Source organism: Nomascus leucogenys, chromosome 13 (genome assembly GCF_006542625.1).
Source record: "Nomascus leucogenys isolate Asia chromosome 13, Asia_NLE_v1, whole genome shotgun sequence".
Classification (NCBI taxonomy): domain Eukaryota; kingdom Metazoa; phylum Chordata; class Mammalia; order Primates; family Hylobatidae; genus Nomascus; species Nomascus leucogenys.
The window spans coordinates 104,881,902-104,897,956 of record NC_044393.1 but is presented as its reverse complement, the minus strand read 5'-3'; the positions used below and the strand labels follow the sequence as shown (position 1 = coordinate 104,897,956).

Sequence of the window (16,055 nt, the reverse complement as noted above, 5' to 3'; positions counted from 1 at the left end):
CAAGGTGTGGGAGCAGGGAGAGACAGGGCCCCCAGCGCCACCCCTCCTCTTAGACTTGGGTGGGCACTTGCTGTACAATCCAGACTCTGCCATGGTCCATGTCAACTGCCTCAACTTCAAACATCCACATCTCCCCATCATGCAAACCTGGCCTTACGTTTATAAACTAATCAAGACCTTAGAACGGGAGGGAGAATAGGTAAATTGTATTGACAGATTTCAGCAAACTGCTGTCCTAATGTTTAAAATCAATAGCACGTCCAGCACCCATCTTGCCTTTAGAACCACACTGTGTGTCAGTGGAAACGGGCTCAGCCTCAGAGGTCTCTCGATGGATCTAGGCACGTAATTGAAGTCTTGCTACCCTTTGCCAATTTTTAGACTATCAATGGGCATGTGACCATCTCAGGTGAAGCGGAAGGAAGGTCTGTTGGGAGCTTTCTCCCCTGCCTTTCCAGCTCATCCCTTGTCGTTGAGGACTGACCCTGGGGCTGTGCACCCTCTTGTGTCCATGCACGGGGCAGCACCTCCCGACGGCAGCCCCGGAAGGAGGCTGGTCCCGGCAAACATCAATAAACCACCCAACCAGAACTGCTGTCAACAATGACACACACCATTAAGGTTTACATCACTTTCAGTGTGTTGCTCCTATATTTGCAGCCAAATGCATCCTAACCCATCACCTCTCCTCACTCCGCTTAAAGGAAAAAAAGAGCCTCAGGCCCAGATGATTTTACAAGTGAGTTAACCCAAACTTTTAAGGAACATATTATCCCTATTTTCTGTTATTCCAGAATCCTGAAAAAGAGGGAACACTGCCCAACTTACTTGGTGAAGCTTACATGACTTTGATAATAAAACCAGACAAGGACAATCATAGTCCAGGGTAATCCATGGTTAAACATCAAACATCCTGAACGAGAATTAGTTATCAGAATGCAACAGTGAATCTGAAAAACACCATGGGCAAGTAGGGTTTATTCAAGCTATGCACGAAGATTCAACATCAGAGTCTGTCACTGTAATTTACGGCACAAACGAACTCAAGGAGAAAACCCACAACAAACATGCTCACCTAAAAAGTTGCAGGAAAAAAAAAAGCATTTAAAGAAGTACACCTATTAATGAGTTTAAAAACCTGTAGCAACTTGCTAAAAGGGAAATTTTACAATTAGATAAAGGCCAGCAAACAACACAAAACAACAATAAACAAAGGGCAAACATCACATAAGTAGCGAAATGAAACGTGTTAGGCTCAGGAACTAGACAGAAATGCTAGGTATTACTACTTGTATTCATCACAGCTCAGGAGATCCTGGCCAGATAAAAAAAAAAAGGCGGGGAAAAAAAAGAAGGGGCATAAAAAAAGTAGAAAGGCACAGACAATAAGAATCACTGCAGAGATCAACTGACTTACTCAGAAAACCCCTAGGAGTCGGAGACAAAAAGACCTAAATGGTGTGAGATGCCACCATATTTGTGGATCAGATGATAACATTGTAAATATGGTATTTTCAACATCTACAAATCCAATTCGAAAAAAATCTCCAGCAGAATTTTATGTAGAAAATGAGTTCTAGAGAAAAAAAAAAAAGAGGAAACGTCTTTTCCTAGCAGCTATTAAGACATATTACAAGACTCTATTAATCAAAACAGTGCAATACTGACATAGAAGCAGAAGCCTCGGAAGGAGAGAACAGAACACGTTTTAACCTCGTCCATTTTCCCGGTATCATAAGGAAAACAAATTGTGGCGACATCTAAATGTGAAAGGTAAAAGGTTAAAGGTAAATAAAGAAAATGTAGAAAAATCTTTGCACTCTCAGAATGGTGAAGTATATCTTAAGTCTCCCCCAAACAGCAATAAAGTGAAAAAACAAAACAAAACAAAACAAAGGATTTAACATTAATCAGAATGAAAATTGTATTCAATATAAAACAACAGATATAATTCAAAAGATGGTAACAGAAGATATTTTCAGTGGCTAAATCAACAAGAGATTACTATGTAGAATATGCAAAGAACTCCAGTAAATCAGCAAGAAAAGACAGAAATCCAAGTGGAATATTACGTATAGATGGAAAAGAGCATATGGTTCAATGTCATTAGTAACTAATATGCACAATCAAGATTTTTTCCATAAAGAGGTCCTGAAAAAAGGTCTCATTTATTTTCCTTAATAACTTTACTTATTTTCCAAATTGGGACGTTCCTCTTTATATCTAATTTAATTTTTTCCTGATAAAACTCTTAAGATTGATTATGATGAAACTATTTGGTCATCTACGTAAACCACACAGGCACAACAGAAGATCGTCACTAAACTGCTGTATGACATTATTCCAAGTTGCAACACGTTTGTGAGCCACGCTGTTTTCTAGAAGACAACGAGCTTGTTAGCAGAAGTTGAGAGGAAGACAGCATCAAATATCTCCCCTGGTGTCGCTGTGGGAACAGGTCCCCTCCAACTTGTGCGACTCCAACACACAGATTTTCCAGCACCTCCAGATCCATCTGACCTGCGCTAGGACACACTGTCCTCAACCAAACCTATTTTCCATGCCCATCAATAAAAAATCGTATTTCTAACTTTTCAGTTTAAAATAATTTCAGATTTACAAAAGGTTGTAAAAACAGTATAAAGAATTCTCAACAAAGGACTAGTATCCAGAACCTACGAGGAACTCAAACAAATCAGCAAGAAAAAAAACAAATACTCCCATCAAAAAGAGGGCAAATGACACGAACAGATATTTCTCAAAAGATATGCAGATGGCCAACAAACATGAAAAAATGGTTGTCACTCATGATCAGGGAAGTGCGAATTAAAACCACAATGAGATACCACCTTATTCCTGTAAGAATGACCATTACTAAAAAGTCACAAAACAACAGATGTTGGCATTGATGTGGTGAAAGGAGAACGCTTATGCACTGCTGGTGGGAATGTAAATTAGTACAACCTCTATGGAAAACAGTATGAAGATTCCTTGAAGACTATCCCTCGATCTAGCAATCCCACTACTGGGTGTCTACCCAAAGGAAAAGAAGTCATTATATGAAAAAGACACATGCATACACATGTTTATTGCAGCCCAATTCACAACTGCAAATATATGGAACCAACCTAAGTGCCCATGAACCAATGAGTGGATAAAGAAAATGTGGTATATATACACCACGAATACTACTCAGCCACAAAAATGAATGAAAAAATGTCTTTTGCAGCAGCTTGGATGGAACTGGAGGTCATTATTCCAAGTGAAGTAACTCATGTTGTATGTTCTCACTTATAAGTGGAAGCTAAGGTATGGGTATGCAAAGGCATACAGAGTGGTATAATGGACATTGGAGACTCAGAAGGCGGAGGGTGGGAGGGGTGTGGGATAAAAAAACTGCACGTTAGGTACAGTGTGGGCTACTCTGGTGGTGGGTGCACTAAAATCTCAGAATTCACCACTATATGATTCATCCATGTAACCAAAAACCACTTGTACCACAAAAGCTATTGAGATAAAAATAAATAAAAAAGAAGACACACACACACAAAACAAACAAAAAAACAGGACAGGCACGGTGGCTCATGCCTTTAATCTCAACACTTTGGGAGGCTGAGGCGGGTGGATCACCTGAGGTCAGGAGTTTGAGACCAGCCTGGCCAACATGGCAAAACCCCATCTCTACTAAAACTATAAAAATTAGCTGGGTGTGGTGGCATACACCTGTAATTCCAGCTACTTAGGAGGCTGAGGCATGAGAATCGCTTGAACCCGGAAGGCAGAGGTTGCAGTGGGCCAAGATGGCGCCACTGCACTCAGCCTGGGCAACAGAGTGAGACTCCATCTCAAAAAACAAAACAAAATGAAATTTCAACATGAGCTTTGGAGGGGACAAACATTCAAACCATAGCCTAGCCACTGTGAGCTATCAAAAGACCTCTGGTACCTATCAACATAGTAATATATGTGAGTAGTGGATAAGGAACAAAGTATGAAAAGTACTTAGCTTGATGCTGTGAAAAATTCTTCCAGACAACAAATGTAAGTGAAGGATTCCATTCTCATTGATGCCTAATCTAAATGGAAGTTCTCCCCTATCAGGGACATACTTGATGTACTGGGTTGAATAGTGTCATCTCAAAATTCTTGTTCACCTGGAACCTCAGGATGTTGACCTTACTTGGAAATAGGGTCTTTGCAGATGTAGTTAAGATGAGGTCATACTGGTTTAAAGATGGCCATACATCCAATGAATGGTATCCTTATAAGAAGAGGAAAGGGAGGGTACAATCACATGTAGAGAAGAAGGTTGTGTGAAGTCAGAGGCAGAGATTGGAGTGACACTGCCACAAGCTAAGCAATGCCAGGAACCACCAGGGAAAGGTAAGTTAGGATTCTTCCATAGAACCCTGCCAACAGCGCCATTCTGGACTTCTGGCCTCCAGGACACTAAGAGAATACATTTCTCGTTTTAACCCACCCAGTTTGTACTAATTTGTTGCGGCAGCACTAGGAAACGAATATACTTAAAAACAACATTTACAATTATTAAGTGCATAATACATCTCCTTTCATTAATTACAAGAAATGGAATTGATTTGCATGCCTTTATTTACAGGCACAAACTTGTAGCAATACTGTACACAGTAAGAATGTGTGTGAAGTTGAAAGCTATATGCATGCCACCTATCATAAAGAAAAAATTTCAATCAGCCATGACGGAGGTAAGGCTGACTTATTTCTATAGAGAATGACATTACAGAATTATTGTCACATGAAAATATGATCAAAGAGTAGCAATCAAAAGAGATGGAAAAAGTATTATAGCGTGATTTCAGGAAGCTAATACAAAATATTATGGTATTTTTATGGATTTTTGTTTGGGATATATTTCATTTTTTTGAAATTCCTAATTTGTTGAAAGTTTTGGTCTTATTCTAAATAAATATTCACACTTGTAAAAAGAAAATATTATCATATGTTCTTAACCCCAAATGTTAACCTTTTATATAACCCTAGTACAAAGATCAAAACCACAAAATTAATGTTGCTATAATCTATCAATTAGCCTACATGCCTTCTGCAGATCTGGTTCTCTGTCACACTGATGTCTTTTTTCTGAACTAGGATCTGATCCAGGATCACAGATTGCACTTGCAGCTATGTCTCCTGAGTCTCCTGTAATCTGGAACAGTTGCTAGGTCTTCATTTGCTTCTGCTGACTTGACACTTTTGAAGAGTACCAGCCAGGAACTGTGTGGAATGTCTTTCACTTGGATTGGTCTGAGGTTTCCCCACGATTAAATTCAGATATACATTTTGGTAAGAATGCCACAGAAGTGACATTGCACCTTTCAGCAGGAGACACGTGATGCTGGCCCGTGCGTTACTGCTGACCTAACTAGGATTACTTGGTTCAGGTGCTGCTTGCCAAGCGTTACGACTGTACAGCTGAAGTAACTGTGAAGTTACTGTTTTTCTCACTGCCATGTACTTGCATCTCTGGAGAAACTACCTCAATATTCTGTGTCTGTACGTCAATTTTTCTCATTCCTAATTTCAGTAATGATGATCATTACTGTGGTGTTTGCCAAAGGTGATATTCTATCCCCATCTACTATCCTTATGAGTTATATTCATTCTACTATAACGGATTTTTCTTTTCCATCATTTATTTACTCAATTATTTATTTTTATCAATGTGAATCAATAGATATTTCTTTTGTTCTCTCATTTTTACTTATTATTCTACTTACCATTACTATCTTTACCTTTTTGCTCTAATGGTCCCCTACCATTTTTAAACTTCCATACATACATACCTCTCTGTATAATTCTAAATAAGTTATTTCTGTAACATAAAAAATGATACTATTAATCTCAATAGATTTTTCAGCCCTAATAAGCCAAAAGATGAATGACTACATCAGCTTACCCAAAGTCAATGGTGGCGGTTTGGGATCAAGAACATATTCTTTTTCTGAATCTTCTAGTTTGGGGCACTGTGTAGTTTTTTTAAGTCCAGTATCTATTACTGCCTTTGTATCTTTTTTTAGAGGTTTGTTCTCTTTCTTTTGTAATTGTGTCTTAGAATGATCTGCAACTGAAAGATTTCGAAGTTGAAGATCATGTAAAATGTGATCTTGTAAAGCAACTGCATTGACTGCCAAGTTATCTTTCTTAGATGAGTGACCCTAAAAAGTAGGAAAAAAGTCATATTTAGAGGAATATTATGTAATGTATCATTTAGAAGAGAACTGAGGCTTCAATACTCAACCCTGATGGCACATACGACCAAATCAAATAGTAAGGAATGCTTGACTCATTGTTACCTGAGTAGGAGCAGACCCTTGTCTCAGCATTTATGTTAACAATACAGGAATATCTTTTCATTTAATTACTAAAGCCTTAATTATAATATGAACAAATTCATTATGACCTATAAACCCATGCTGCTTCACTATAATTAAATTAGACTCCAGGCAACTACTAAAGAGACTCTTGCCATTTCAGCTTATGCCTTTTTGTGAAAACTTAACAATTTCCTGTGCAGAATAAAAATCACCAAACAGCTAAGAGATGTCTGCAGTAAATATCACCAGAGATTGTTTTTCCATCAGCCTGTCCACTGCCCCATGCCACACTTGGCATCGCCCATTCCTGCTGACAATTCCTAGTTCAAGCAGGGTTTGCAAACTACTTTTTATACTCTCAAATGGCTGAATTAAAATACATTTCATGAGTCGAATAACATGTATGTTTAAGAAAAGAATAGCGTACCTTATTTTTTAACATGCCGAATTAGGAAAAGTTGTTGCTTGGCTATCACAAATTCTATCATCACATCCTATCACCTTCCTTCTATTCTTCTGCTGCAAAGACATGGTCAACAGAAAGTCAAAGTTACAGTGCACAGAAAAACCCATGAAGTTTGTGAGGACGCTCTAAGAGTCTAACAGATCATGAAGCAGCAGGAATGCCTGCTACAGGGTGGCACTAAGCTACACATTCTGCTTCTGGAGGAAGGGGGTGAACTCAAGTCAGTTATGCTTTGACTCATCCCTGTCCTCAAATAGTTCACCCCTGAGCTCCTGAGGACACATTAATACAAATGGTTAATTACTATGAATTAATCCATTGCTAAATATAACATGACACATAAGTACTATAAAGTTTCAGGCTAACATTGGAGACTTGTAAAGGAAAAACCAGCTAAACTGGCATTTGAAAGATACACAGAGGGAAATGAACATGGCACACTACAGGTAGGAGGAAAGAACTGGCAGGCTGGAAATCAGCATGATATGCTTATTTTGGGGAGAAAGGGAACAATGAAGAAACTGGAACGCAAGAGGGACACTGGCTAACTTCAGTCTGTCCAGAACACAGAAGTACAGAATGTGGGGACAGACCAACTTGAGTTCCAATTGAACTCTACCACTTTGTTGCTGTGCAAGATACTGAACACAGCTGAGCCCCAGGCTCCTCATCTATAAAGCAGGTATAATAATGCTGGCTTTGCAGGGTTGCCGCAAGGATTAATGAGACAACCTTTGAAGTATCTAAAGTAGGTCTTTTCACACAGAACTTACTGTTGTTATTCTTGCTTCAATTCCCTTCAAAGCTGGTGCAATAATTTGGAATTGGCCCTTTTAGATTTTGGACATGGTGTATTTTATGAAGACAGATGTATTCAAAATATACAGTGATGAAGAGAAATAGAAAGTTATTCAAGTAATCTAGGAACTGGCAAAGAAGGCCCTCGAATATATTTCTTCTAACGTTGTTTCCTTATAACGTTGATGACAAAAAAAAAATTGATCCCCGCAGGGGCCACTGTCTGTATGGAGTTTGCACGTCCTCCCCATGTGCTGTGGGTTTCCTCCAGGTACCCCGGGTTCCTCCCACATCCCAAAGCTGTGCACGTGAGGCTCACTGGTGCGTCCCCGTCTGAGTGAGTGTGAGTGTGAGTGTGCCCTGCCACGGGATGCCGTCCTCTCCAGGACTGCTGCCCGCCTTGGTCCTGAGCTGCCTGGATGGGCTCAGCCCCCTGCCACCCTGAACTGGAATAAGCAGGTTGGAAAATGAAAGGATACAAATTATTGTCAAATAAAAATTCGTAAAGCATACGGTATTCACACAGAGATGCAGGACAATACCCGATGCAGTGGGAAAGGCCCAGGGGCTGAGAATTGGCTCTTGTTTGTTTTGAAACTGCATGGTAGGGGGAGGTGCTTCAGAGCTTTGGCTTGGCCAACGCTATCTTTGATTTAACACGGCCCCCTCCACAACCCGGTCACTCGTGGATTCACCAGAAATTGGGTAATGATCTTTCTTAAATGTATGTAGAGCTCATATGTACTTCAGTGCTTCATATTAGAAATGCTTTGGTATTTAGGAGTTTGGTGATGTTTTTGTGACCAGGAATGTGCGGTGGGAACTTACCTCTTATTTATATCAATTAACCTATGGTGAAACTGGTTTCCTTGTACACTGCACGGCTTAAAGCTCCAGTTTCTAAGAACCTATGGATGATGTTAAGTGAGGACTTACTGTACTGAGGGCCTAACTCTAAAAATAGAAAGAAATTAATCCAAAATAGATTTCTAAGGACTAACACTTGTATTAAATTACTCCAACCGAAAGAACAAACTCACTAAGGCGTGAGTGGAGAGACAGAAAAGCACAGTGGAACCAAATCTCTGAGATATCCAAGGTTAGAAGTAAACACGTCAGTCGCTGCTCAAGTCCTGTGGAGGCTTTGATGATGGTTCTTACTACAACCCTTTTCTGTTCCCATTCAATTCTGGCATCAAGAGATGTCTGAAAGAAGTTCCACCCCGTATCTCATCAAGACAACTGAACTTGGAGAAATGGTGGAATTTAAAATACTGAAAGATCACTGCCAGAATTTTCTCAGTTCCTGCTTCCAAAATGCCTATAACCTGCAGAAGATACAGTTTGCACCACACTAAAAATGGTCCGGTCATATCTGCAGTCTGCAATTTAATCTCAAGTTTCTACACGGTAGGCCACTGTCATTAATAGCAAGGTAAGAGCTTTTAAAACCTGTACTCTTTTAAAATCCTACGGTATCATTAAGTTTTAGAGTTTAAAATTTAGAATTTAAAGGTATTGAAAACGCTTGAAGTATCTACTCCAACTCCACTTTATAAATGACAAAACCAAATACCAGGTGAGTCCTTCAATATATAATGAGCCTGTGGCACTGGCAGGGTTAGAAACGTAACCCTTGCCCAGTATTGAAAGCTAAGATGAACAGCAACACGTTGCTTTGTAAATCCCAGTATTAAACGCTCAAGAGGCAGAGCTTGGTGGCAAAAACGACCACTGGGGTCCCAAAGCGAGTGACCCCGGCTAATTAAGCACGCTGAATAAAAATACACGAGACCAAGCCTACGACGTAAAGATGCAATTCTACGTAGGATCTTGGTGTTATCTCCTGCCTTCTGAACCCCGCTGACCGTTTTCCGAGATTCTACTCATGCAGGAAGCGCGCGGAGACAAGACTCCAATTCCCCTGAAAGCTGACACCACCCTGCACCTGGGGCCCCTGATGGCAGCGGGTCCTACCAGGTTCTAAAATTACCGAAGTGGGATCACTGTTCTAAGGCTTTAGGCCGCCGTAAATTCGTACCCCTCAGCTAGGAGGAGCTGTGGAAACCAACCAGGACCCCGAGTCCCCCGAGGAGGCTGCGCGCCGCTACTGGACCCGACCTCGCCTCACAGCTGCGGCCATCGCCGGCCCGGCTCGGAGGAGGCGAAAGCGAGGCCGCGGACGGCCCTCACAGCGAGTCCATGCACCCCGCCCGCCTGGCGGGCCGCCCTTTTCTCCGCCCCCGCCCCGAAGCCTCTCCGTGCCTCAACTCCGCCGGGAACAGGAACCCAGGGAAGTCTGCCCGCGTTCCCTCGGGCAACTCCCTGGCCGCCCGCCGTTGCCGTAGCAATGACCGCCTCTGCGCTCGCTCCCCGCGCGCTCGCTCACCAGCCCCGCCCCGCCCCATACTGCGCATGCTCGCCAGCCCCGCCCGGCCCACACTGCGCATGCTTGCCAGCCACGCCCCGTCCACGCCACATTGCGCATGCTCACCAGTCCCCGCCCCGCGCACGGCGTCATCGTCAAGACGCAGGTGCGTGCCCGTCGAGGCTTTCGCTGCGTGCGTTTTTGGGGATCGCCTGGAGGGGTGTTCGGGAGCCGCGGGTTGACGCGCGGGGGCGTGCAGGCGCCCAGGCTTCGTGTAGTGAGGGCCGAGCCCCGCGCCGGCTTCGCGGTAGTCCGCAGCCCCCGGCGGCTTTGGGGGCGCAGCCACGCTCCTCAGCCGCCCGCCCACCTGGGCCTGGGCCGCGGTTGTTTCCCTGCGTGGTTGTGGTCGTTCTCGTTCCAGGGTCTCGAGCGCACCGCCCCTTCGCTGCGCTGTTAGTCGAGGGCAGTTTTCTGGGGGTCCCCCGATTCCCCCGCGCCGCTCAGGCGTCTTGGCTCGCGGAAGCGCGGGCGCACACTGCCTGGCGTCGTCCGTGACTCCTGGCCCTTCTCTGTGGATCCCTTTGTTTCCCGCTGCGGGTCGTATTTCCTGCTTCGTGGGCCTGGCCGTTTGCATTTGGATGCAGGCCACGGTGAGCCCTGCGTGGCCCGCTGGCCTTTTCCTGCTAGCTAGGTGACTGAGCCGCGTGTGTGACACATCGGAGTGGCTTGAGGCAACGCGTTCCTTTCCAGGCTTGCAGCGGGCGGTGTCGTTCACGCTCCTGAGTGGAGCCTTCCGGTGCTTTACTCGACGCCCCAAATAGTGCAGGGTTCCTCCCACGGTCTGTAGTGAGCTGGAACTCTTCCCCGCCCCTGTGAGCTCGGGCTGTTCTTCCTCCTCCGCGTGGCTCACTCCAGCCTCGGATGTTTCCTGGCTGCACAGACCTGCTCGGGAAGACTCGAGAAGGCCACCCCAGGACTCCAGCTCTCCACTGAAGGGCTTCCCCCCGGATTGCGTCTTGGCCCCTGGAACCCTCCCTCTGTATCCTCTGCTGTTACTCTCTTGGCCTCCATTTGGGTTGTGGCCTGGATACTCCTGGCTCGCTGCTTTCCTTCTGTTAAGGATCACAGCCCTGCACTGCCTGTCGTCCAGTGCCTGGAAACCATTGTATTTTTTGGTCTGATTCTGTAGTTGTTTAAGAACTGAAGTCTGGTCCCTCACACTGCATGCCCAGAAGCAGAAATCAGTAGAAGTTTATCTTTTCTTAAAATGACAATTACTTTATTGTGTTGGTTCAACTTATGTTGTACTTTAATTAGAAGAAATTTGGCCGAAAGTACAAAGAAAATATACAAATGCAAGTAATTTTATAAAAAACTTCCCTGAAAGCAGGGTCTGAAGAAATTACCAACCAACTTGGACTGGATCTAGAAGAAAAGGAAGGGTCTTTGCGGTCTTAGGACTCTTCCGTTCCGCGACGTAGGTGTTAGGATAACAGCCATAAATGGTTGTAAGACTTTGGGCTCAGATAAGTAGACTTAAGTTCAAATTTTGACTTATTTTACAAGTGTCTGATTTTTGGCAAGCTCATCTTCCTAAACCATGAGCTCCTTATTTGTAAAGGCGACATTAGCCACTCTCCAGCAACAGCCCTGGCACTTCAGTCTTGGGATGGGACGTATGAGTAGCCTAAGCGAACCAGAAAATCCAGGGCCCTGACCACAGCGACTTAATCAGGGCTGGCGATATGTCTAGCTAGGCCAACCAGGTGGACTCAGTATTTTTGTGGGTGCTACTGGAAAATTTATTTAACTGTAACTGAATGTAGAAACGGCAACAGACATGAAATGGCGGCTGTATTGCTCTATTGCTGTCTTGTCATGAGGTGAGGGCCTGAAGCTATGGTAGCCACCCTGTGAACCTTGGAAGGAGGATTCTACAGGAACTGGCAGAGCTGAGACTGGGGTGCAACCCGTGTCCTGGTGACGTATTTGAGCCCTGAGGCTGGCCTTCCTGTTAGTCTTTTCTCTTACTGGCTTCAGCCAGCTGGAGTCTGGTTTTCTGTTACTTGTAACAGGAAGAATTGGAATGATAACTAGGCATGCTAGTTATCTCACCGCCTTACGGCTGTGGTGAGTTTAAAACATGATACTGTGGGTGAACTGCTTAGTACAGTGCCTGCTATTCTTTATACTGGTTTTAAGGTATTTTTCTTGAACTTCATAAAGTTCTAAGAAAAATGACCGTTTTAAAATTCCTACCCTCTATTCACGTTTAAATTTTCATGATAGTTTTTCTGTCTGCATGTTTTCTGTTAAAAATAAATTGGTCATTCTTCAGTTAGCCACAAAGAATATTTTAAATTTTTTATTTTTAAATTTATTGATACATATTAGATGAACATGTTTTTGGAATACATGTGATAATTTGATAAATGCATATAATCAAATCAGGGTAATTGGGATATCCATCCCCTTAAATATTTATCTTCTATTTACACTAGGAACATTCAAATTATTCTAGCTATTTTGAAATGTGCAATCGATTTGTGTTAAGTATAGGCTTGACTGAAAATTTAACCTTATTGCTAATTCTTGACAAAAACAAAGCTAACATAGTTGATATTTGAAGAATAATACATTCATTCTTATTCAAGATAGTGTGTTCTGTTGAAATGAGTTAGATGATCAGAATGCAACATTCTTGGAAAGGGTCAATTAAAATATATAGTCAACCTGTCTTGTCCCCAAAACCATGTTATCAATGATTTATATTTTAACGTTGTGCCTTTTGTTTTAAAAAGATTTTTTTTTGAGATGGGCCCAAGAAACTGCGTGTATACAAAGCATGTTTGCATCTTCAGAAAACTGCTATTGAGTACATTCTCCATGGTAGTGTTCAGTGCCATTTGTGTAAGCACCCACACGATTATTTTAGAATTTCAAAACCGCTAATTGAACGTCCTAGGAATAGTGGAGACGGAAGAGAAAATTAGAGGTGCATTATGTTAAGGATGATGAGGTTGTGCTTAGTCACGAGGAGAAGGGCACCAGTGTGCTTGGCTGATTAAGATGCACTTCTGTACTCCACTATGCGTAAGAAGAAAGCTGCGGGTGGTACTATAAGAGATCTGTTGTATAAACATTATCACAAAAAGAGTGATGATACCTGGGCATATCCAAGGAAGAGCAGCCCAAGATGGTTGGCAATAGCGGACTATTTAAGTGGAAGACATTGATATGAAGGGAAAATCTTATATTTTGCTTGTGTAGAAGGCAATTCAGAGAAAGTGTTCAAATACTAGAATAGGCAGTTGGAGTCCATCTTGTCAAAGATGGGTTTTTTTCATGATGACATTAGAGGCATGTTATTGGATACTAGCGCTGGCCCTGTATTTTTTTTTTTTTTTTTTGAGACGGAGTCTCTCTCTGTTGCCCAGGCTGGAGTGTAGTGGCGCCATCTTGGCTCACTGCAACTTCTGCCTCTTAGGATCAAGTAATTCTCCTGTCTCAGCCTCCCGAGTAGTTGGGATTACAGGTGCTGGTCACCACGCTTGGCTAATTTTTGTATTTTTTAGTAGAGTCGGGGTTTCGCTATGTTGGCCAGGCTGGTCTTGAATTTCTGACCTCAGGTGATCCGCCTGCCTCGGCCTCCCAAAGTGCTGGGATTACAGGCGTGAACCATCGTGCCCAGCCTGTGGATTCTTAATGTATCACACACATAGGATTTGAGTTTGCCCACCTGCCTAGTCTCTAAACACTGCACTAATGGAAGCCTAGGCAGGGTCAGAAAGGTTCTTAGTTCAATATCCTTCTCACATTTTAGTATCTTAATGTTCTCACATTTCTCCTTTGTTATATACAAAATATTCTCAAAGCCTACTCAGTGCATGCTTGACTCGTCTCTCTTAACACAGTCCTTGACATCTAAAACAAACCTAAGGAACAGAAATTGGTGGCATGGGGTTCATCTTTAATTTAGTTCTCAATTTTAACCTTCATCAAAACCATCTCTCTTTCCATTTATTTTTCTTAATCTTTTGTATTATCTTTAACTTTCTACTCACACTTGTATATTTATTACCAATTTCTATTCCTAAACTTGCTGATATGGTTTGGCTGTGCCCTCACACAAATCTCACCTTGAATTGTAGTAATTAATCCCCATGTGTCAAGGGCAGGGCCAGGTGGAGAGAATTGAATAATGGGGACAGTTTCCCCCATACTGTTCTTGTGGTAGTGAATAAGTCACAAGATCTGATGGTTTTAAAAATTGGAGTGGCCCTGCACCAGCTCTGTCTTGCCTGCTGCCATATAAGACCTGTCTTGCTTCCTGTTAGCTTTCCACCATGATTTTGAGGCCTCCCAGCCATGTGGAACTGTGAGTCAATTAAACCTCTTTCCTTTATAAATTATGCAGTCCCGGGTATGTCTTTATTAGCAGCGTGAGAACAAACTAATACACTTGCTTTCACCCAGATTATTTTTTCAAATAATCGTAAGTCATTTCCTATATTATGCAGTATGTGACGTCCAGCAATTGTCTGGAAATTTGCCAGTCTCCTAGTGTTTTGTAGCAGCAGTTGCTGTAAAGACTCAGGTATACTAGTGGGAACTTACTGAAGTGTTTTTTTTTTACTAGAGATTATATTATAGTTCTGTTTTGTCTTTAATAATGAAAAAGGGCTTAGGATGAGTTGTTTCCACTCCTCTGACAAAATGCATTTAAAAAAAATACCTGTGGCAGACATATCATGATTACATCATTCCTGTCAACATTAAAATAGTAGTAGAGAAACACTGATGAAAACACTTCCGACACTGAGAAGAGAGGAGAAATCTTGTTTTCATTCTTACTTTATAATTTAAAGTCATGGGTATAATAAATGAGCCTTTAAAAACTGTTTTCTGAATAAAGAAATGGAGCAAATTCATTCTTTGTTGTTGAATTCAATATACTTAGAACTAATTTATCACTTTGGTAAAGAATAATACCCTACTATGGGTCTTAATATCTGACATGATGAAGATATTCATGCTATCTACACTGTGATCACCAGATACCAGACGCTTTAAAAATGTTGCCAAAAGCAATTAGGCATACTGATTGTATCAAAGGTGTTTGGGTAATGTGGACTCCTTTCAGACATTTGTGATTTTTCTGCCTTAATTGAAAGTTTCGACAGGTTTGTAAAAGCATAAATATCAGGTTATTAGTAGAAACTCTAAAATAACCTGGGAAATAAATATATATACTGGTTTCAACCACTTTGGCTAAAGCTGAATGTCTCTAAAAATTGAATCAGTTGATGCTGTAATATGTTCAATATATCAAGAGACAAGATGTTTCCTGATCACGTCTAGATAATTTTTTTAATTAATAGATTTATTTTCTTAATAAATTTTACAGATAAATTGAACAAATAATAGAGCTCCCTCTCCTTGCAACAGTTTCCCCTATTTGCCATTTGTATGCTATATTTGTTAAAATTGATGTACAATAAGGTTGTTCATGTTTAATGTTGATTATGAAATTCTCCACAAATAAAAGTATACCCCACAAGTACACAGGAGAGACCCTTTCTGCAGTTCTATTCATAGAGGCACAAGCAAAGGAACTATTGAGAGGTGAGTCTCGTGATAGCAGAAAAGTATTGATCCATGATCTTGGGAAAGCTGTCCACATCTAGGATGCTGTCTGCTTTTGGGGAGAAACTTTCATGGTTAGCTTTACCTTAAGGTCTCCAACAAGTGTGTAGATTGAAGAGTCTGGAGGGGCCCGTTTCAGCTGTGAGATTGTAAACCCAAGGCTCAAGGTCCTGAAGTTTTACTGCAGTGTAAGTGGCAGGGGCAGTCTTTCCCTGATGATGTTTCCAGAAGACTCAGTTTCTAGGCTTTAGATCATGTAGGGTTTGATAGTCCTCAGTGGACCATGGAAAGCTTTCTTTACCTGGTGAAAATACACTTGGGCATAATGCATTAAAGCCTTGCAGCACTTAGTCATATCAGAGCTTAGGAGGAGATGATGTGTGAGGTTTTATTATTGGGAGCATAGGCCTTCAGTGACTATTGC

The 16,055-nt window shown here is 42.0% G+C and overlaps 1 protein-coding gene and 1 pseudogene across 5 annotated transcripts in view; one reads left to right on the top strand and one right to left on the bottom strand.

Annotated features, from left to right (window-relative positions):
• Nucleotides 1–9,990, bottom strand: part of RNF32 (ring finger protein 32) — a 37,524-nt gene extending 27,534 nt beyond the window's left edge. For 3 of the 5 annotated variants that reach the window (XM_030826313.1, XM_030826310.1, XM_030826314.1), the window contains exons 1-3: nucleotides 9,739–9,990; nucleotides 6,781–6,872; nucleotides 5,936–6,194 (exon numbers count right to left, since the gene is read on the bottom strand). In XM_030826313.1, coding sequence (XP_030682173.1) covers nucleotides 5,936–6,194; nucleotides 6,781–6,795 — 274 coding nt within the window. In that variant the 5' untranslated portion in view covers nucleotides 6,796–6,872; nucleotides 9,739–9,990. Of the gene's footprint in view, nucleotides 1–5,935; nucleotides 6,195–6,780; nucleotides 6,873–8,445; nucleotides 9,642–9,689 lie in introns of those variants that run through there. The other 2 variants (XM_003281414.2, XM_030826312.1) reach the window with 2 other exon arrangements.
• A 42-nt stretch (nucleotides 9,991–10,032) lies between these two features.
• Nucleotides 10,033–10,680, top strand: LOC105740788 (annotated as a pseudogene).
• The last annotated feature ends 5,375 nt before the right edge of the window (nucleotides 10,681–16,055 follow it).